The 22,688-nt window shown below is 43.2% G+C and overlaps 1 protein-coding gene across 1 annotated transcript in view; it reads right to left on the minus strand.

Annotated features, from left to right (window-relative positions):
• Window positions 1-22,688, minus strand: part of LOC309549666 (mast cell carboxypeptidase A-like) — a 53,663-nt gene that overhangs the window by 21,286 nt on the left and 9,689 nt on the right. The window contains exons 6-9 of the mRNA XM_082250069.1: window positions 18,678-18,779; window positions 16,737-16,847; window positions 13,361-13,451; window positions 11,427-11,629 (exon numbers count right to left, since the gene is read on the minus strand). Of these exons, the coding sequence (XP_082106195.1) occupies window positions 11,427-11,629; window positions 13,361-13,451; window positions 16,737-16,847; window positions 18,678-18,779 (507 nt within the window). The remainder of the gene's footprint in view (window positions 1-11,426; window positions 11,630-13,360; window positions 13,452-16,736; window positions 16,848-18,677; window positions 18,780-22,688) is intronic.

The raw sequence follows: 22,688 nt of genomic DNA on the forward strand, positions 1-22,688 counted from the left end.
AGAGCAAAAATGGAACAATGGGTGGGTAAGGTCGGTATCCATTGCTATTCTGCATAAGGTACGGAAAAGTCCCGTGGGATCCATGCCTGGTTCATTTTAATGAACGTGAGCTTGTCCACATTGTCTCTGGACAGGCGGCTGCGCTTGTCTGTTATAACGCCCCCAGCCGTGCTAAATACCCGTTCAGATAATACACTGGCTGCAGGGCACGCCAGCACCTCCAAGGCGTAAAGGGCAAGCTCAGGCCATGTGCCCAATTTGGAGACCCAGAAGTTGAAGGGGGCAGACCCCTCATTCACTACATGTAGGCGTGTGCACACATACTGCTCCACCATGTTGGTAAAATACTGCCTCCTGCTAAGACGTTCCATCTGAGCTGCTGGTGCTGCTGTTTGTTGTGGCGTGTTGACAAAGCTTTTCCACATTTCGGCCATGCTAACCCTGCCTTCTGAGGTGCTGGCGGTGCCCTGGTTGCGTTGGCGACCTCCTCCTCCTCTGCCTTGTGCTTCCACTGCGGCCCCGCTGTCAGATGGGAATGCCAGCAGCATGGCGTCTACCAGCGTGCGCTTGTACTCGCGCATCTTGCGATCGCGCTCCAGTGAGTGAATTAAGGACGGTACGTTGTCCTTGTAACGGGGATCCAGCAGCGTGGCCACCCAGTAATCAGCACAAGTTAGAATGTGGGCAACTCGGCGGTCGTTGTGGAGACACTGCAGCATGTAATCGCTCATGTGTGCCAGGCTGCCCAGAGGCAAGGAAAGGCTGTCCTCTGTGGGAGGTGTATCGTCCGTGTCCTCTGTATCCCCCCAGCCACGCACCAGTGATGGCCATGAGCTGGCCTGGGTGCCACCCTGCTGTGAACATGGTTCCATCTCCTCCTCCAGCTCCTCCTCCTCCTCATCCTCCTCATCCTCCAGAACTGTGCCCCTGCTGGACAATTGTGTCCCTGGCGTTTGTGTGTGCAGGAACCCACCCTCGGAGCCCCTTGCGAATGACTGCCCTGAAAGCCTTGGAAATGTTACCTCTTCATCCTCCTCCTCCTCCTCATCCTGTGCCACATCCTCTTCCATCATCGCCCGAATTGTTTTTTCAAGGAGGCATAGAAGTGGGATAGTTAAGCTGAGAACGGCGTCATTGCCACTGGCCATGTTGGGGGAGTACTCAAAACAGCGCAACAAGGCACACAGGTCTCGCATGGAGGCCCAGTTATTGGTGGTGAAGTGGTGCTGTTCCGCAGAGCGACTCACGCGTGCGTGCTGCAGCTGAAACTCCACTATGGCCTGCTGCTGCTCGCACAGTCTTTCCAGCATGTGCAAGGTGGAGTTCCACCTTGTGGGCACGTCACATATGAGGCGGTGAGCGGGAAGGCCGAAGTTACGCTGCAGCGCTGCCAGGCGAGCAGCAGCAGGGTGAGAACGCCGAAAGTGCGCACAAACGGCCCGCACTTTCTGCAGCAGCTCTGACATATCGGGGTAGTTTTTAAGGAACCTCTGCACCACCAAATTCAGCACATGCGCCAGGCAAGGGATGTGCGTCAAACCGGCTAGGCCCAGAGCTGCTATGAGATTTCGCCCAGGCCGGGCTTGAGGCTCGCTGGCAGCAACCACTCATTTGTCTGCTGTTCCATGCTCCTCCACAACTCTTGCGCGGTGTGTGGTTTGTCCCCCAAACAGGCAAGTTGTAAAACTGCCTGCTGTCGTTTACCCCTGGCCGTGCTGAAGTTGGTGGTGAAGGTGTTACACTGTCCGGATGAGGAGGCGGTAGAGGATGAGGAAGCGGAGTAGGAGGAGTTAGGAACAGGAGGCAAACTGAAGCGCCCTGCAATCCTCGGTGGTGGAAGGACATGCGCCAAATTGCTATCCGCCTCAGGCCCATCCGCCACTGCATTTACCCAGTGTGCCGTTAGGGAGATATAACGCCCCTGACCGTGCTTACTGGTCCACGTATCGGTAGTTAGGTGGACCTTGGCACAGATGGCGTTGTGCAGTGCACACCTGATTTTTTCCCCCACTTGGTTGTGCAGGGAAGGGATGGCTTGCCTGGAAAAGTAGTGGCGGCTGGGCACGACGTACTGTGGGACAGCCACCGACATAAGGTTTTTAAAACTGTGCGTCTCCACCAGACGGAATGACAGCATTTCAAAGGCCAATAATTTTGAAATGCTGGCATTCAGGGCCAGGGATCGCGGGTGGGTAGGGGGGTACTTCCTCTTCCTCTCAAGTGTTTGGGAGATGGAAAGCTGAACGCTTCCACGGAACATTGTGGAGATGGTTGTTGGTGACCCAGGTGGTGGTGTTGCTGACAGATCGTCTGTTTGCGGGGTGGCAGGTGCCGGTATCACTACAGATGTGGCTGGAGCGGCCGAGACTGCAGCAGAAGAGGAAGCAGGATGAGCCAGAGACGTTTCTTGGTTTTGAAGGTGTGTACTCCACTGCAGCTCGTGCTTTGCACTTAGATGCCTGATCATGCAGGTTGTGCTCAGGTTGAGAAGGTTTATGCCTCGCTTCAAGCTCTGATTGCACAGGGTGCAAACCACTCGTGTCCTGTCATCAGCACATTTTCTAAAGAACTTCCACGCTAGAGAACTCCTTTGAGCTGACTTTGGTGCGCTCGTTCCCTTGCTGCGTTGGGCAGTAGCGGGCGTAGTGTCTAGGGCACGGCCGCTCCGCTTCTGCACCCTGCTCCCTCTTCTGCTGTGCTGGTGGCTCTGTGCGACCACCGCCTCTTCCTCCAAACTACTCAGGTCACCTGCATGACGTTCATTCCATGTGGGGTCGAGGACCTCATCGTCCTCCACATCATCTTCCACCCAGTCTTCACCCCTGCCCTCCTTGTCGGTCTCCACAATGCTGAACACCACAGCAGTTGGCACCTGCGTTTCGTCATCATCGGAGACGTGCTGCGATGATCCTTGCATGTACTCATCTTGAGAAATAAGTGGTTGGGCATCGCTGCACTCAATCTCTTCCACTTCTGGGGCAGGGCTAGGTGGATGGCCCTGGCAAACCCTGCTGACAGAGTCATCAAAAAGAAGAAGAGACTGCTGTATGGCTTGGGGCTCAGACTGCTTGCCTGATTTGCAAGGGGGTGAGGTGAAAGACGGTTGGACATCGGCTGCAGGTGCCAACTGTGACCTTTCTGCAGTAGACTGGGTGGGAGACAATGTGAAGGAACTGGAGGCACTGTCAGCAGCAAACCAATCTACTATCGCCTCCACTTGTTCTGGCCTCATCACTTCTAGGGGCGTATGATGCCCTACCAAATACTGATGCAGGTTCTGTCGCCTACTCACACTTGAGGAAGGTGTTTCACTTGTGCGTGTAGCTGGCACAGATCGACCACGTCCTCTCCTTGCAACAGGAGCTCTACCAGCAGCACCACGACCCAGGCCACGGCCCTTATTTGACGGTCTCCTCATATTTCTGTAATTTAAGATCTTGCCCTAGAAAGGTTTTTATTGAATAGCGGAATAGGAAATATGATCCAAAAAAGTGTATGTATCTCGCACGTACAAAACCACACTAGGCCCCAATTACTATTGTTTCTACCCCTAAAAGGATGGATGAGGAGTAGGAGGAGTATGGAACAGACAGCACCCTCAAATCTTCAGAAGTATGAGATGAACCTCAAAAACTTGGAAAGGTGGATCTCACACGTACCGACACAGACTATCCCGCAATTCAATTGATCCTCAAAGGTTTTTATTGAATAGCGGAATAGGAAATATGATCAAAAAGAAAGTGTATGTATCTCACACGTACACCACCACACTAGGCCCCAATTACTATTGTTTGTACCCCTAAAAGGATGGTTGAGCAGTAGGAGGAGGAGTATGGAACAGGCAGCACCCTCAAATCTTCAGAAGTATGAGATGAACCCCAAAAACTTGGAAAGGTGGATCTCACATGTACCGACACAGACTATCACGCAATTTAATTGATCCCCAATGGTTTTAATTGAATAGCGGAATAGAAAATATGATCAAAAAGAAAGTGTATGTATCTCACACGTACACCACCACACTAGGCCCCAATTACTATTGTTTGTACCCCTAAAAGGATGGTTGAGCAGTAGGAGGAGGAGTATGGAACAGGCAGCACCCTCAAATCTTCAGAAGTATGAGATGAACCCCAAAAACTTGGAAAGGTGGATCTCACACGTACCGACACAGACTATCACGCAATTTAATTGATCCCCAAAGGATTTAATTGAATAGCGGAATAGAAAATATGATCAAAAAGAAAGTGTATGTATCTCACATGTACACCACCACACTAGGCCCCAATTACTATTGTTTGTACCCCTAAAAGGATGGTTGAGCAGTAGGAGGAGGAGTATGGAACAGGCAGCACCCTCAAATCTTCAGAAGTATGAGATGAACCCCAAAAACTTGGAAAGGTGGATCTCACATGTACCGACACAGACTATCACGCAATTTAATTGATCCCCAAAGGTTTTAATTGAATAGCGGAATAGAAAATATGATCAAAAAGAAAGTGTATGTATCTCACACGTACACCACCACACTAGGCCCCAATTACTATTGTTTGTACCCCTAAAAGGATGGTTGAGCAGTAGGAGGAGGAGTATGGAACAGGCAGCACCCTCAAATCTTCAGAAGTATGAGATGAACCCCAAAAACTTGGAAAGGTGGATCTCACACGTACCGACACAGACTATCACGCAATTTAATTGATCCCCAAAGGATTTAATTGAATAGCGGAATAGAAAATATGATCAAAAAGAAAGTGTATGTATCTCACACGTACACCACCACACTAGGCCCCAATTACTATTGTTTGTACCCCTAAAAGGATGGTTGAGCAGTAGGAGGAGGAGCATGGAACAGGCAGCACCCTCAAATGTTCAGAAGTATGAGATTGTGTTCACTGTACCCCACAAAGATTGTGTTCACTGCACCCCACAAAGATTGTGTTCACTGCACCTCAAAAAGGATTTTGTTCACTGCACCCCACAAAGATTGTGTTCACTGCACCCTAAAAGGATTTTGTTCACTGCACCCCAAAAAGATTGTGTTCACTGTACCCCCCAAAGATTGTGTTCACTGCACCCCACAAAGATTCTGTTCCCTGTACCCCACAAAGATTGTGTTCACTGCACCCCACAAAGGATTTTGTTCACTGCACCCCAAAAAGATTGTGTTCACTGCACCCCAAAAAGGATGTTGTTCACTGCACCCCAAAAAGGATTTTGTTCACTGCACCCCAAAAAGATTGTGTTCACTGCACCCCACAAAGATTGTGTTCACTGCACCCCACAAAGGATTTTGTTCACTGCACCCCAAAAAGATTGTGTTCACTGTACCCCCCAAAGATTGTGTTCACTGCACCCCACAAAGGATTTTGTTCACTGCACCCCAAAAAGATTGTGTTCACTGTACCCCCCAAAGATTCTGTTCACTGCACCCCACAAAGATTCTGTTCACTGTACCCCACAAAGATTGTGTTCACTGCACCCCACAAAGGATTTTGTTCACTGCACCCCAAAAGATTGTGTTCACTGCACCCCAAAAAGGATGTTGTTCACTGCACCCCAAAAAGGATTTTGTTCACTGCACCCCACAAAGATTGTGTTCACTGCACCCCACAAAGGATTTTGTTCACTGCACCCCAAAAAGATTGTGTTCACTGTACCCCCCCAAAGATTGTGTTCACTGCACCCCACAAAGGATTTTGTTCACTGCACCCCAAAAAGATTGTGTTCACTGTACCCCCCAAAGATTGTGTTCACTGCACCCCACAAAGATTCTGTTCACTGTACCCCACAAAGATTGTGTTCACTGCACCCCACAAAGGATTTTGTTCACTGCACCCCAAAAAGATTGTGTTCACTGCACCCCAAAAAGGATTTTGTTCACTGCACCCCAAAAAGGATGTTGTTCACTGCACCCCAAAAAGGATTTTGTTCACTGCACCCCAAAAAGATTGTGTTCACTGCACCCCACAAAGATTGTGTTCACTGCACCCCACAAAGGATTTTGTTCACTGCACCCCAAAAAGATTGTGTTCACTGCACCCCAAAAAGGATTTTGTTCACTGCACCCCAAAAAGGATGTTGTTCACTGCACCCCAAAAAGGATTTTGTTTACTCCACCCCAAAAAGATTGTGTTCACTGCACCCCCACAAAGATTGTGTTCACTGCACCCCAAAAAGGATTTTGTTCACTGCACCCCAAAAAGATTGTGTTCACTGCACCCCACAAAGATTGTGTTCACTGCACCCCACAAAGGATTTTGTTCACTGCACCCCAAAAAGATTGTGTTCACTGCACCCCACAAAGATTGTGTTCACTGCACCCCACAAAGGATTTTGTTCACTGCACCCCAAAAAGATTGTGTTCACTGTACCCCCCAAAGATTGTGTTCACTGCACCCCACAAAGATTCTGTTCACTGTACCCCACAAAGATTGTGTTCACTGCACCCTAAAAGGATTTTGTTCACTGCACCCCAAAAAGGATGTTGTTCACTGCACCCCAAAAAGGATTTTGTTCACTGCACCCCAAAAAGGATGTTGTTCACTGCACCCCAAAAAGGATTTTGTTCACTGCACCCCAAAAAGATTGTGTTCACTGCACCCCACAAAGATTGTGTTCACTGCACCCCACAAAGGATTTTGTTCACTGCACCCCAAAAAGATTGTGTTCACTGCACCCCAAAAAGGATTTTGTTCACTGCACCCCAAAAAGATTGTGTTCACTGCACCCCACAAAGATTGTGTTCACTGCACCCCACAAAGGATTTTGTTCACTGCACCCCAAAAAGATTGTGTTCACTATACCCCCCAAAGATTGTGTTCACTGCACCCCACAAAGATTCTGTTCACTGTACCCCACAAAGATTGTGTTCACTGCACCCTAAAAGGATTTTGTTCACTGCACCCCAAAAAGGATGTTGTTCACTGCACCCCATAAAGGATTTTGTTCACTGCACCCCAAAAAGGATGTTGTTCACTGCACCCCAAAAAGGATTTTGTTCACTGCACCCCAAAAAGATTGTGTTCACTGCACCCCACAAAGGATTTTGTTCACTGCACCCCAAAAAGATTGTGTTCACTGCACCCCAAAAATGATTTTGTTCACTGCACCCCAAAAAGGATGTTGTTCACTGCACCCCAAAAAGATTGTGTTCACTGCACCCCACAAAGATTGTGTTCACTGCACCCCACAAAGGATTTTGTTCACTGCACCCCAAAAAGATTGTGTTCACTGCACCCCAAAAAGGATGTTGTTCACTGCACCCCAAAAAGGATTTTGTTCACTGCACCCAAAAAGATTTTGTTCACTGCACCCCAAAAAGGACGTTGTTCACTGCACCCCAAAAAGATTGTGTTCACTGCAGCCCAAAAAGATTGTGTTCACTGCAGCTCACACACAGAAAAATGGATGTGGATCACTGACACCTGCCTATCTCCTATCCCACACCACACAGCAATATCGATTGTAGTTTGTAGAACACACTTTCCCTAAAATTCAGCAGCAGCAGCCTCTCCCTAACAGGATTGAGAAGAGATCGTAGATCAGGATTGAGTGCAGAGTCACCCCACCCCCCACACAGCAATATCGATTGTACTTTGTAGAAGACACTGACCCTATAATTCAGCAGACTCTATCCCTAAAATGCCTACAACTCGCCCTGCCTAAACACTCCGACCTGTCCCTCAATTCTATCCGGACACAAATGGTTTTTTCCTGCCTGTCTTTCCCTAATCAGCTGATGTGTGCTCTGTCCCTGATCTAAGCAGCAGAATGAAGACGCTGCGGCTGCCTGGAACTTATAAAGACTTGGTCACATGCTTCAGACGGCCAATCACAGCTACTGAGACATTTGCAGGCATGGCTGGGATGACTTAACCACTTAAGCCCCGGAAGATTTTACCCCCATTCCGACCAGGGGGTATTTTGCGATTCAGCACTGCGTGACTTTAACGGAGAATTGCGCGGTCGTGCAACGCTGTACCTAAACAAATTTGGCGTCCTTTTTTTCCCACAAACAGAGCTTTCTTTTGGCGGTATTTGATCACCTGTGCGATTTTTTGATCACGCGCTATAAACAAAAAAAGAGCGTCCATTTTGCAAAAATAGCAATATTTTTCCCTTTTTTTTATATGAAATTCCCCCCAAAAAAAATGTAAAAATCAAAATTTTTTAAAATTTTCGGCCAATTTGTTTTATGCTACCTATGTTTGGTAAAAAAAATCGCAAAAAGCGTATTTTGATTGGTTTGCGCAAAAGTTATTGTGTTTACTAACTAAGGGAAAGATTTTTGTCATTTTTGTTGTTTTTTTTTTTAACGCATAATGGCGGCGATCTTTGCGGTACTGCGACATTGCGGCGGACAGATCGGGCCCTTGACTGACATTTTTGACACTTTTGGGGTTACCAGTGACATTTCTACAGTAATCAGTGCTATATATATGCACTGTTACTGTAAAAATACACTGGTAGTGAAGGGGTTAACTTTATTTGAGAGGGAGGGGCTGTGTGTGTCCCTAGGGGCGTGATTCTAACTGTGATTGGCTGGGGCTTCAGCTGTATGCAGACTGATCAACGGATCTACATAGTAGATCCAGATGATCAGCTCTCATACAGCGAGGAGAATGACAGGCAGCTTGTTTATACAAGCTGCCTGACATTCTCCCTCTCCCCCGCCGATCGCAGAGTGGCCGGCGGACATCGGGTCCGCCGGTCACACGCGCGGGGGGGTCCGTGACCACTCGGGAGCGGGAGCGCGCCTCCGGGGGCGCGCGCTCGCTCCCTAGACCCTCACAAGCTAGTGACGTAGCCCTACGTCACTTTGCTTGTGAGGGGCTGACCGCCGACGTAGATAGTCGTGCGGCGGTCGGCAAGTGGTTAAGGCACACCAGTTAAACAATTGTTGATTGGCTGTTGAAAGCCCGCCATGAAAAGAGCGCCAAAGCATGCAAAACCCGGAAATAAAACGACCGAACGCGGATTTTTACCCGAACATACAGTAAAGTGTCCGTTTCCGTGTTCGGGTACGAAAAATCCAATTATTCGGTACGAACACGAATAATACAGTCCGTGTTCGCTCAACACTAGTCTCTAGCTTCACACTCCCTTGTAAAAATCTTTATTCAAGGTGTTTCTCATGTTAGCCCCCCTTTACAGCATTCTATGCTTCCCTGGGACCTTGGCCTGGTTCTCTCTGTCCTGCAGAAATGTTCCTTTGTCCCATCAAGGAGATTCTACTGCTTCTTTTAGAAAAACAGATTCCCCGTTTGTTCCTTTTTTTTTAGAACCTTGCAGGGGACACCCTGCTATAAAATCCACCATTGCATGGTGAATCAGGAACTTAATTGCAAAAGCTTATGCTCTTAAGGAAAAAACCTTCTATATTGCATGCTCACTCCACTAGATCTGTTTGGGTAATCTAGAATTTTTTGGCACCAAGCCTCTAATGCCCAACTGTCGATGACGGCCACTTGGTTGTAAACAAGTGCAGTCTATTTTCTCCACTGCAGGTGGCACTTGACCGTAGTGGTAATGCAGGTGGAAGAGGAAGGTGAGTGGAACCTAGTTCCTCTATGGTTTCCTTGGTCACAGGGAGGCAGCATCTGATTGTATGCTGGCGCCCCATATGACATTGGTGGCCATCATGGGTCAGGCAGAGTCTATTTAAGACCCTGTCTCCCAGGTTTAGCACGTATTTTGTGTGTGGCTTGAGTAGGGACAGGTCACCCGACTGACAGGGAAAGTGTTTAGCATCAGAGAGAAGTTTTGGAGGAGTAGGGAGAGCACAGGGACAAGCCATCTTTTCTGGAAGCCTCCCCCCTTGGGTACAGACTGGACAGGCCACATTTCACCCCTCAAGACAGATGTTGTAGGCACACCTGAGACCTACGTTTACTGACACAGTTACACGCTGTTATATGCTGTGACTGCTCCTGGTCAGGTTGCCTTTCTGCCGGGCCTGTTCTGTATTGCCGAACTTCAGTTACAATATATTTCTGTTTTTTTAGCACCGTTTCTGCCGCCACACCACACGCACCTGCCCACAAGGTCCTCTGTTCATATTTTCTAAAACTTTTGGCTACAAGGTTCCTGTGCTGAATGATGAAAATAACAAAAAAAATTTACTTGCCTGTAAATTCCATATCTTGGAGTGCAGTGCAGGAAGCAGGTCACCCTCCCTTACCCTCTTTGGTTTACTCTGAATTGCTTTGCTCCAAATCTGAGGACTCACGCAGTGGGTTAGGGTATAGGGTGGCACCCAAGAGGAGCATGTCCTCAAATCTTGCCAGTTTCCAATCATCTGAAGGTATGAGCCTATAGTTCATGGTGTGTAAATACGTTTCCTGTGTCTTGGACGGTAGTCCAAGATAATAAAATGTACAATTAAGTCAAAATTCCTTTTTTCTTATTCCCAAATTTTCTGTAAAATATATTTATTACCAGTGAATTCCAAGTGTTTGTATTTGAAAATGGAAGCTTTTCTCTAGTGACAGCCCAAGCAAAGCATCAGAGGAATGTCTGCAGCCACTACTATGCCCCCATCTCTCATCAACAGCGGCATTACATTACATTGTTAAGTAGTAGACAGATCATGGTCAGTCTGTTTTTCTCAATCCTTCTCCCAAAACGGTGCCTGTATTACCCCTCATGTGAATGCTTTACATAAATTGAAGCCAGCAAAAAGTAGACATGGGAATGATACTTTCAAAACAAAACACTTGTGCAGCTGCATAAGTCTAGATTCACACTGGTGCGATGTGGGAACCACAGTGATTTCTGTGTGGGTTCCTGCAACATATCTGTATTGCAGGCAGTTTTGCACTCTGCGAGCCACTGTAGGTGTCAATACAAAGGTAATGACACCCTCAAATCAGTTCTCAGTGCGAACTGTGTAATCAGATAGCATGGGTCTGAACATCCATGCAATCCGATTTCCGTGCGGACAGTGCTTTAAGTGGCCCAAAAGAGGTGATGGTACTCTATTATAGCCTATACATTTTGTCCCCCCCCCACCCCACATCAGGGTCCCCACAGAGCACCCCCCCCTGGCCTGGGCTGGGACTCCAGGGCAGGGGGACTCACTGGTGGGGGGGCAATTAAGGGCGCAGATGTCCAAAATGAGCGTACTGGTACGCTAAGGTGCACGGAGAGGTGGCGGTATGCTCAAGAGCCATATTTGGAAGTGGCACGAATGTGATGCAATTTCAGCCATACAAAGTGTATGGCTGAATATGCATCGCACAGACATTGTATGTGATGTGCACAGCAATGCAGTGCGAATCACATGCTATGTCTGGCATCCCACCAATGTGAACCCAGCCATACAGTATATCTTTTAAACTTTTATTGTAAAGTTTGCCCATTTGCTGTAAAAAATGTAGTACTGTAATCCCAATATTTTCATTATTTATGATGCATGAAAATAAACTTACCAGTTCCTCATGATCTGGTGGCAATTCCATAGTATATCCATAGGGATACAGGAGCAACTGTGAGAAAGCATGGAAACTTATGTACGCCTTCATAATAGAAAGGTGTTTACGGATGTGTGCAGTAACTGCTTTAGTCTCTGGTTCAGACTCAGGGCCAGCTCCAGAATAAATGTCAAAGCATGGATCGCCATACAATTCGTCATCTAAAAGAAGCACATTTCTCAATTACTATTGCAGGTGTCTATTTAAAGTACTCCTTTATATGACACTGGATAGAAAGGCAAAGGCAATGACCAGACATTTTGTAGTGTGATTAAAGAATAGTACTTTGCCAGTTTTTATTGTTTTTTTTTTTTTAAATCGGTCGAACTAGATGGACTTTTTTCAACCTGGCTAACTATGTAACTATGTCAGCAGTGGACATGTCCTCTGATTTCCTGTCCCAATGGCAGTGTTATCAATTGAACAGGGAGACAGGGAAATCAGTATGATAACAGTAAAAAAACAAATTTTGTAGAATTATAAAAGGCAAGAATCTTGTAATCTGTGCATTACTGTTTGTGTATGTGAAAGAGAATTCTCTTCTTTGACAATGTTGCCACTGGGACAGAAACAGAATTTTCCCCTACGGAAACAAAGACAGCATAAAACCTGCCTTAGTCTAATCAAAACTAAAAAAAGTTTATCTGGGATGCTCTATCAACAGACATTCCTATGTCATCCTTTCCACTATGGAAAGAGTTATAAGTTGCTTGCATTAGCCACTTCCCGCGAATCGGCGTAGCTCTACGTCGGCTCAGAGAAGTGGTTGTACCGGGGTGATGCCTACAGCTAGAGGCCATTACTCCAGCGAGCGGGAGGGGACACCTCCCCTCTTCCAACGCCTTCCACGGCTATACCAGGGTCTCCCGTCCCACCGGGAGTCCCGATCAAAGCCGATTATAGCGCAAAAAATAAAAATCGGAGAGGTGATCAAATACCTCCAAAATAAAGCTCTATTTGTGGGAAAAAAAGGACATCAATTTGATTTAGGTATAGCGTTGCACGACCGCGCAATTGTCCGTTAACGCAGTGCCGAATCACAAAAAAATGGCCTGGTCATTAAGGGGGCAAACCCTTCTGGTCCAGAAGTGGTTAAAAAAAGTCAGTCAGTATTCAAAAATGCAGATTTCGGCATTTTGAATACATGGAAGTGCAGTGGAGGGGTCTGGGGTCTTTTAGACATATACATGTCACTGCCTATTACTGTCAAAAGGGATGTTTACTTTGCTTGTGACAGCAATAAAAGTGATCAGATTTAAAAAAAATTTTTAAAAACTGTGCTAAAATTTTAAAGCGCCCCCGTCGCCGTGAGCTCACGCACGAAAGAAAACGTATATGGAAGTCGTGCCCGCAAATGAAAGCGCTGTTCAAACCACACATGTGAGGTATCGCCGCGATCCTCAGAGCGAGAGCAATAATTCTAAAAAAAGAGCTACTGTGTAACTCTAAACTGGTAACCGTTAAACATTTTTAAAGCATCGCCTATGGAGATTTTTATTGATTGTAGTTTGTCGCCATTCTGCGGAGGTGTGCAATTTTAAATCATAACATGTTAGATATCTTTTTACTCGGCATAACAACATCTTTCACAATATGAAAAAAGAGCTAACTTTACTCTTTTGTTTTTTTTTAAATGCAGTGAAATTTATTTTTTCCCAAAAAAATGGCGTTTGAAAGACCGCTGCGCAAATACCGCGTGACAAAAAATATTGCAACAACCACCATTTTATTCTCCAGAGTCTTTGATAAAAGAATATATATATATATATATATATATATATATATAATGTTTGGGACTCTAAGTAAATTTCTAGCTAAAAATACAGATTTTAACTTGTTAACAACATGTGTCAGAAATGGGCTCAGCCCAGAAGTGGTTAAAGAGAACCCACCTGTCCATGAAGCATTGAAATTCCTGTTGAGGTCAATGCCAAAACAGTTTTTATTTGGAGTTGGGGCACGATTCTTTCTCCATAACCGATCCTAGAATAAAAAGAAAATGTTTTGCATCATACACAGCTGTTTTTGAAAAGTTAACCTGTTCATGCTCAACCAGTATATGAATGTTAGAACATCTCTTACTGACCTCTGTAGCTTCAGGCATTGTGGATAGACATGTGCAATTTGTTTCATTACAAATTAGTTTTAGGACGTAATTCGGCATATTCGTTCATTCGGAAGCATCCGAATGAATGAAAGACTCTTTAACGAATGCATACAAAAACAAATTGTCAGAACGAAAATCTGAAAGAGCGAAAAACAATTCAACCTACAAGTTTAACCATCTATTTATATTTGGATAATTTCATTTTTTTTTGTATTTTCGTTCTTTCCGACTATTCATTATTGCTGAATATAAAGAAATAATGAATGCATTCGTATCTCTTTTGGATTTATTTTGAATAATTTGAACAGATGTGACACATTTAGCGAGAGAGAAATTATTATTCATTTCTAAATAAGTTTAGATAAGCTTACTCTTATTCCCTTTCCTGCAGTTCTATTTTTTTTTTCTCCTTTTTTTACAACAAAACCAATCCAAATAAACGAATGGTCCGAGTTCGAAGTAACTAATTCCGCATCCAAATGAATGGAATGAAACAAATATGAATGCATCTGAAGTTATGAATGATCTGAAGTAATGAATGCCCAATCTAAATGAATAGAACAAAACGAATATGAATGCATCCGAAGTTACAAATGATCCAAAGTGACGAATGCCAATCATAACGAATGATCCAATAAATGAAAAAAACAAAAATGAATGTAAAAAAAACAAAACTAATTTGACGGCAGTGCACATGTCTAATTGTGGAGCAATATATTCCAAAAGTTAATAACAATGTCACTTCTGGTTTGGTTGGATTCTTAGCAGCTTTCTCTCACTTTGTCCTGTCCCCTTAGAATCTTTTCAGGGTTCTAGTGTAAACCCGGTGTACTTGTTCTTTGTTTACATTAGAAGGCTGGAAGGCCAACCCTAGTGTTGTGGATAGAACTATAGCTAAGAGAGAGAGAGACCAAGCAACCAACACTTTCAGAAGTTTGTTGGACAGAGATGATTTTACAGCCAGCACAGATTTTTCAAGTGTTAGTTCACCTTTAATGGCTTTTGCCAAAAACATCTCTATGCATTACAGTATATTAATATGCAGTGTTATGTTTTTTGAATGAATGCTTATTTTTTAAGCTGCTTATTCCATTTTCAACCCTCTCTGTTCTGCAGATAGAGAGGACATAGTGAGCATCGGATGCGCGACTCCGGAAACTCATAATTGAGTACATGGCTTTGTTCCCTATCCATACGTGTCCATTCCACTCTCTCTCTTGCAGCTTAGCGTTCTGTGAGAGTGAAAAAGAGTGGACTGCACATGTGTGGGTAGGGAGCAAATCGAGTTCTTGTTCATGAGATTCCAGGGCCACATTCTAGAGGTGCATTATCTGCCATCTGCAGGACAGCATAAAAATGTACTATTGATGCTCTAGTGCCCAGGGACATTTTTGGCAAAAGCCATTTAAGGTGAACTTTATTATAGCAAAGACTGGCGAAGCAGGCTATGGGCTGAATTTTTTGCTAAACTATTTTTATCTAGTTACAGAGTCTCTTAAAGTGTAACTAAAGGAAAAACTTTTGAATAGAGTGCAGGAGAATTAGAATGCTTATTGCTGTCTGTACCCCCTGGAGATTCATCCTCTCTATTTGTCCTGTTTACCATTATCATTAAAAGCTAAACTAAAAGACAATCCCAAATTTTACACAATACAAAGGAAGCACACAGAATATAAAATACTTCCACTCAACGCTAATAAAACCACAAACTCATAATATGTAGGAGAGATGAAAAATAACAGCGGCCACTATAATAGAAGATACAATCATAAAAATATGCTAGATAACCCGAAGAAGAACTAACATTAGCAGCGCTAATTAGATATGTATTGATATATAAGTGCAGAGTCTATATAGTAGTCCATGCAATGAAATTAAACACAAAAGAGATCTAGTTAGTCCATATGTTGAGATGACACAAAATAAGATCAATGCGGTGGTGAAATCACACAGAAAGACCAAACGGTAAAGGAAGGATGCAAAGCCATCACCACACCTTGTGGAATCCTCTCCCCTTAAGTAATGCACTCACCACAAAGCAGATTCATTAAGCCATAAATCTCATGACACTAGCACAGATCTCCTAGTAACTCCCCTCCGGACGGGTAAAGATGTACTGGGGGTCACGGATTCTTAATCGCCAGACACTAGACCACAGAGTCCTTAACATAGAGGGCACTATACAGCACATGGCATGGTGGACACTACACTTCACATGACCTGGGGGGGGGGGTAGCAGCAGTCTTCCCCCAGTACAATCATTGCACCCCCAAAGGTCAGTTACTGCACAATCCTCAGTTTGCTGACCTCATCCCAGCAGCATGCTGATCTCCTTCCTCGCGGGCTCCTGCTGAATGAAATCAGCGCCCCTCCCCCAGACAGCTGCCTGAAGCTCCCAGAGAGACCTTTGGGGTGAAATGATTGTACTGAGGGAAGACTGCTGCTACCCCCCCAGGTCATGTGAAGTGTAGTGCCCATCATGCTATGTGCTGTATAGTGCCCTCTATGTTAAGGCGATTAAGGATCCCCATTACATCTTTACCCGTCCGGAGGGGAGCTACTAGGAGATATGTGCTAGTGTCATGAGATTTATGGCTTAATAAATCTGCTTTGTGGTGAGTGCATTACTTAAGGGGATAGGATTCCACAAGGTGTGGTGACGGTTTTGCATCCTTCCTTTAACCGTTTGGTCTTTCTGTGTGATTTCACCACCGCATTGATCTTATTTTGCGTTATCTCAACATATGGACTAACTAGATCTCTGTTGTGTGTAATTTCATTGCATGGACTACTATATAGACCCTGCACTTATATACTGTATCAATACATATCTAACTAGAGCTGCTAATGTTAGTTCTTCTTTGGAATCCCAAATTTTAGGTTGTCCCCAGAAAAGAAAAGAGGGGAAATCTTAAAATGGGGGCACCAATTCTGGTGACCTGGGGGTCCCCAAAGAATCCCCTTAAATTTCAGGGATTTTCTCTCACTTCCTATTTAGCTATGGGACAGGATGTTAAGGGAAATCCCTACAATGGGACACAGATGGTTAAAAAAAAAATCTGAAAGGGGTTCTAACCCTCCCTTAATCTATCCAAAATAAAAAAAAAGTTTTGCCTATAGTTTTACTTTAAGGACCTATTAGACAGAAGCAAAATTCTTACACTTGTCCAGGTAAAGATATAGCCGTCAATATTAAATACAGGCAAAACATGGAATATGAGGTTATCCAAGAGTTTAGTCATAGCTTTATCTTTTCCATATGTGTGAATTGCCTATTGGGAAATGAAACACAAAAGTTGTTATTACAGTGTGTAATTAGTAATGCTTGTATCAAGTTATATAACAAAGTGCTAAGTCACAAAAAAACATTAAAATATACACCATACCAAAGCAAATATCACAAATCGTTCTAGGGATTTTGTTAATTTCTATTACATCATCCTCTTGTGACAAACTTCTGTACACATGTTCCTGTCTTTTTATAGATCACATCTATCATACGATAATGGGTAGCTATTGCTGGCCTGAACAAATGCTTTAAATACCTTCAAACAGCTTCTATACTCCTGTGTAACAGACCCAGGAGAAGCATGCAACAAATGAAAGTCAGACTTTTGGCAGTTCAGGGACTCAGAAAATGTTGAACCTGAAGAATCACAATGACAGCTAGGCGACTAGTACTTTAAGGAAGAAAGATGAACAGAAGAGCGTTATTACTAGCCTTAATTATCTCATGATTTGTTTCCTTATAAATAGTAAGGTATTGTGCTTATAGCTTATAACAGGGTGTTCATTTTACTTTGTTTAATTTGAATGAGATTTATGCTGCAGTTCTCACTTTCTTTCATTATATGCCCTCATGCCTTTACGCAAGCACGTAACAAAACGCGTTGAGATCACTCAGGCGTCATGGAGGATACCATTGGGAACTCTGCAAGACTTTAGTGGGGAGTGCGGAGAGAGGCGATACACTCGCCGCTATTCAGTGCAGCGATACAGCTGAAGTGGAGAAAACAATGGAACGGCATAGTTTGACATAGCCTGAAGTTCCCGGTGACAAGCTCACTCTTTGGATACACTGCACCCTCTTTCATGGATGGTTGAATTAGCCTTAGAATACACTCCTGGCAATATATGATCTGGAGAGGCAGCAGTACAGCTAAGTTTACGGGACCCCTATGTGACAAACATTATCCCCGCATCGAGGTGTGGTAAGACTTCTTAGTACTCCAATAGGAAACATGCTGTCTATACGATATTGATGCCGTCCTTGCATTACCTCTGCAGCTGATTTGTTTACTTTGTTCCCCTCCCCCTCTACATTTGACAACTGTCTGATCAAGGCTGGAATACTTGTGGTGGACGTTGAATGTTGTTGCTTCTTTATAGACTGACGTAGATCACTATTCCCTGAAATACCCACAAGCCACCCTGGTTTGCACCACCAGGCTATCTGCCAGTTTTAATCTTCCGGTGTGCTGAACAATTCTCTGAGCATAGTGCAATATAACACTGGCAGTCACTTCCATTACCTACACAGGTATCTACACCCCTGGGGATGCCTGCTCTATGTTCCCTGATGCGTCTGGATGCTGCACAATGACTTTTTTGTTTGTTGGTCTCACCCTATTGGTGCACAGTTTTGTGTATGTCTATATGTTTGTCAGCTTTATGTGGTTCATTGTGTTGGGTCATAGGTCCCTATCCCTCCACATGCTGTGATTTGTACCATAGCCAATTTTTGGAAAATACACTACATTTTGGCATTTTTATTTTTATTACCTATATTTCATAATAAATTAGGCACCTGTAATCTATAACCTGTCTGTTTTGTCAATTCATGACCAACTTTTTGGCCGGTAGCCTCCCTCACGGCCCAGTCTTATTCTTCTGGAACATTGGCAGGGGACCAGAGAAGAGGAGGAACAGATCACTGCTGCTCTGTGCAAAATCACTGCACAGAGCAGGTAAGTACTGTATAACATGTTTATTGAAAAAAATTAACCTTTAATATCACTTTAAACCAACTGAACACATTTTACTGCTTTTCTAAAATAGAATTTAGCTGAAAATAAAATACATAAAAATAAAATAACAGTTACCTCATTCACAAACCACTGGCAGAAAGCTGGAGAAATCCACTCTCTGGCATGAATGCCACATTCCAAAAACACAGCCTTTTTGCTGGTCTTTGGGTTTCCAATCTTAAAAATATAAACAGGATGTTATATAGTTTTACTTTACTTCCTTGTAGCTATTACTACCATTTAAAATGTTGACACTAGATTGAAAATGTGTGTGTAGTAGCTCTTGCAATTACTTTTTAAATATTGGAGGAGGGTGAAGTCTCAGTTGATCTCCATATAAAATGATAGCATGGCAGTAGTCTTATATTACAACTCAATGTTTATTTGTGCTGTAGCAATTATGCAAAATACCACTATAGACAATATCTATATTAGGTTTTTGCAGTGTATTGCTCTTTGTTTAACACCTTGTATGCTAACAAATAGGGATGATCGAACTTTTGAAAAGTTCGGTTCGACCAGAACACCCGAACTTCACGAAAGTTCGGTTCGGATTTCAGAACCCCATTGAAATCAATGGGACCCGAACTTCTGTAATCAAAAAACACCATTTTTAAGCCCTAAAACCCAATAAATGCCCCTAAAAAGTGCCTAGGGTTCTGGGTCATGCTCCAGGGACTATTAATCACACAAAAAAAAGTTCTTAAAAATTGTCATTTTTGATAAAAAAGCCAATTATTGAAAAATTAAAAAAAAAAAAAAAAGAGATTTTTTTGATTTTTACTTTGGATTTAGTATCTGGGGGGTCTAAAAGGTGTGCATGTGAAGTTTCAGCTCTGTAGCATGTCCAGAACCATGAAAAAAAAAAGATAATTTTTCAGTAGAACAGGGATGTGGTTCGGGAGCCTCCTTTAACTTTAACACCTATATGATCTTTTTTTCTGGTTCTGGACATGCTACAGAGCTGAAACTTCACAGGTACACCTTTTAGACCCCCCAGACACAAAATCACACAAAAAAAGTTCTTAAAAATTGTCATTTTTGATAAAAAAGCCAATTATTGAAAAATTAAAAAAAAAAAAAAAAAAAAAAAAAAAAAAAGAGATTTTTTGATTTTTACTTTGGATTTAGTATCTGGGGGGTCTAAAAGGTGTGCATGTGAAGTTTCAGGTCTGTAGCATGTCCAGAACCAGAAAAAAAAAAAGATCGTTTGTATTAGAAAACTTTAAGCACAGGAATATGGCTTCTCTGCTGTAACACCTTGCCGGTTTAATAGCAGGCATTTTTTTGGGTTCTTTGCAGTCAGGAAAAACATCTGAACTTGTGTATAGTAGTACTGTGCACAAGTTCTGATGTTTTGCCTGCCTCCAAAATTCCCCAAAAAATGCCAGCAAAAACACACCTGGGCATTTTTTTTTTTGACGCTAGCGTTTTTTTTTGGCATTTTTTTGGGGTTCTTTTGAGGCAGGCAAAACATCTGAACATGTGTATAGGGGGGATATATAGACATATATGTCTGAATATATACCCCTAGACATATATAGGTGTGATAGTAGCAGAAATAAATGCTTGCGCTAATGAAATCATTTACAGTAATATATTTCTGCTACTATCACACCTATATATGTCTCGGGGTATATATTCAGACATATATGCCTATATATACACCCTATACACATGTTCAGATGTTTTGCCTGCCTCAAAAGAACCCCAAAAAATGCCAAAAAAAACGCTAGCGTCAAAAAAAAAATGCCCAGGTGTGTTTTTGCTGGCATTTTTTGGGGATTTTGGAGGCAGGCAAAACATCAGAACTTGTGCACAGTACCACTATACACAAGTTCAGATGTTTTTCCTGACTGCAAAGAACCCAAAAAAATGCCTGCTATTAAACCGGCAAGGTGTTACAGCAGAGAAGCCATATTCCTGTGCTTAAAGTTTTCTAATACAAACGATCTTTTTTTTTCTGGTTCTGGACATGCTACAGACCTGAAACTTCACATGCACACCTTTTAGACCCCCCAGATACTAAATCCAAAGTAAAAATCAAAAAATCTCTCTTTTTTTTTTTTTTTTTTTTTTTTTTTTAATTTTTCAATAATTGGCTTTTTTATCAAAAATGACAATTTTTAAGAACTTTTTTTGTGTGATTTTGTGTCTGGGGGGTCTAAAAGGTGTACCTGTGAAGTTTCAGCTCTGTAGCATGTCCAGATCCCCAAAAAAAGATCATATAAGTGTAAAAGAGGGGTCCCACCATCCCTGCTCTACTGAAAAATTATCTTTTTTTCTGGTTCTGGACATGCTACAGAGCTGAAACTTCACAGGTACACTTTTTAGACCCCCCAGACACTAAATCCAAAAAAAGTCATGCCTGCCTCCAAAAATGCCCGATAAATGCAAGAAAAAGCGCCGTAGAGAAGCCGTATTCCTGTTCTAATAAAAATTATAAGAAAATGCTAATTTTTGGGGGGTTCTGGACATGCTACAGAGCTGAAACTTCACATGTACACTTTTTAGACCCCCCAGATACTAAATCCAAAGTAAAAATCAAAAAATCTTTTTTTTTTTTTAATTTTTCAATAATTGGCTTTTTTATCAAAAATGACAATTTTTAAGAACTTTTTTTTGTGTGATTTTGTGTCTGGGGGGTCTAAAAGGTGTACCTGTGAAGTTTCAGCTCTGTAGCATGTCCAGAACCATAAAAAAAAAGATCGTTTGTATTAGAAAACTTTAAGCACAGGAATATGGCTTCTCTGCTGTAACACCTTGCCGGTTTAATAGCAGGCATTTTTTTGGGTTCTTTGCAGTCAGGAAAAACATCTGAACTTGTGTATAGTGGTACTGTGCACAAGTTCTGATGTTTTGCCTGCCTCCAAAACCCCCCAAAAAATGCCAGCAAAAACACACCTGGGCATTTTTTTTTTTGACGCTAGCGTTTTTTTTGGCATTTTTTGGGGTTCTTTTGAGGCAGGCAAAACATCTGAACTTGTGTATAGTGGTACTGTGCACAAGTTCTGATGTTTTGCCTGCCTCCAAAACCCCCCAAAAAATGCCAGCAAAAACACACCTGGGCATTTTTTTTTGACGCTAGCTTTTTTTTGGCATTTTTTGGGGTTCTTTTGAGGCAGGCAAAACATCTGAACTTGTGTATAGTGGTACTGTGCACAAGTTCTGATGTTTTGCCTGCCTCCAAAACCCCCCAAAAAATGCCAGCAAAAACACACCTGGGCATTTTTTTTTTTGACACTAGCGTTTTTTTGGCATTTTTTGGGGTTCTTTTGAGGCAGGCAAAACATCTGAACATGTGTATAGGGGGTATATATAGGCATATATGTCTGAATATATACCCCTAGACATATATAGGTGTGATAGTAGCAGAAATATATTACTGTAAATGATTTCATTAGCGCAAGCATTTATTTCTGCTACTATCACACCTATATATGTCTAGGGGTATATATTCAGACATATATGTCTATATATACCCCCTATACACATATTCAGATGTCATGTCTGACATCAAACATGTCCTCAAAAAAGCACTGGCAGTGGCAGCCCCTGCAGCATTAAAAAATGCTTGCTGGTGAGAAGCCACATTCCTGTCCCGAAGCAGAGAAATGATCATTTCTCTATAGCGGTCACCCTGCTATGGAAGGGTTTTGTCACCCTGCCATAGCAGTCACTGTCAGTTAACCCTACACTACACTACGGTCCCCTGACACTTAACACTTTCCCTACAGAAACTAAATTTTTGAAGCTAACTTAAGTGTAAAGGAGCACTCTAACTACACTAGATATCCCTTTCCTCACACTAAAAATAGCTAAATGACACTTTTAAAGTAAAATTAACAGAACTGCTTCCACTCTCTTCCATGTCCAGTATAACAATGCTGGGAATATGGCGGGGGCGATCTTATATACTGGGGGGCGTATTCACTAATGATTGGTCTAGGGACCCCCTAGTCACTCCAATCACATTCCTAGCATTCTTCTGCCCCCTCAATTGGCTTTTGCTAATGGTTCTGGTCCAATCACGGGCTTTTAAAGCCCATTTCCTGAAGCATTGCATTTTGGGCGGTTCTGGTTGCC

The sequence above is a fragment of the Pelophylax lessonae genome, assembly GCF_965119305.1.
Source record: "Pelophylax lessonae genome assembly, chromosome: 3".
NCBI lineage: Eukaryota > Metazoa > Chordata > Amphibia > Anura > Ranidae > Pelophylax > Pelophylax lessonae.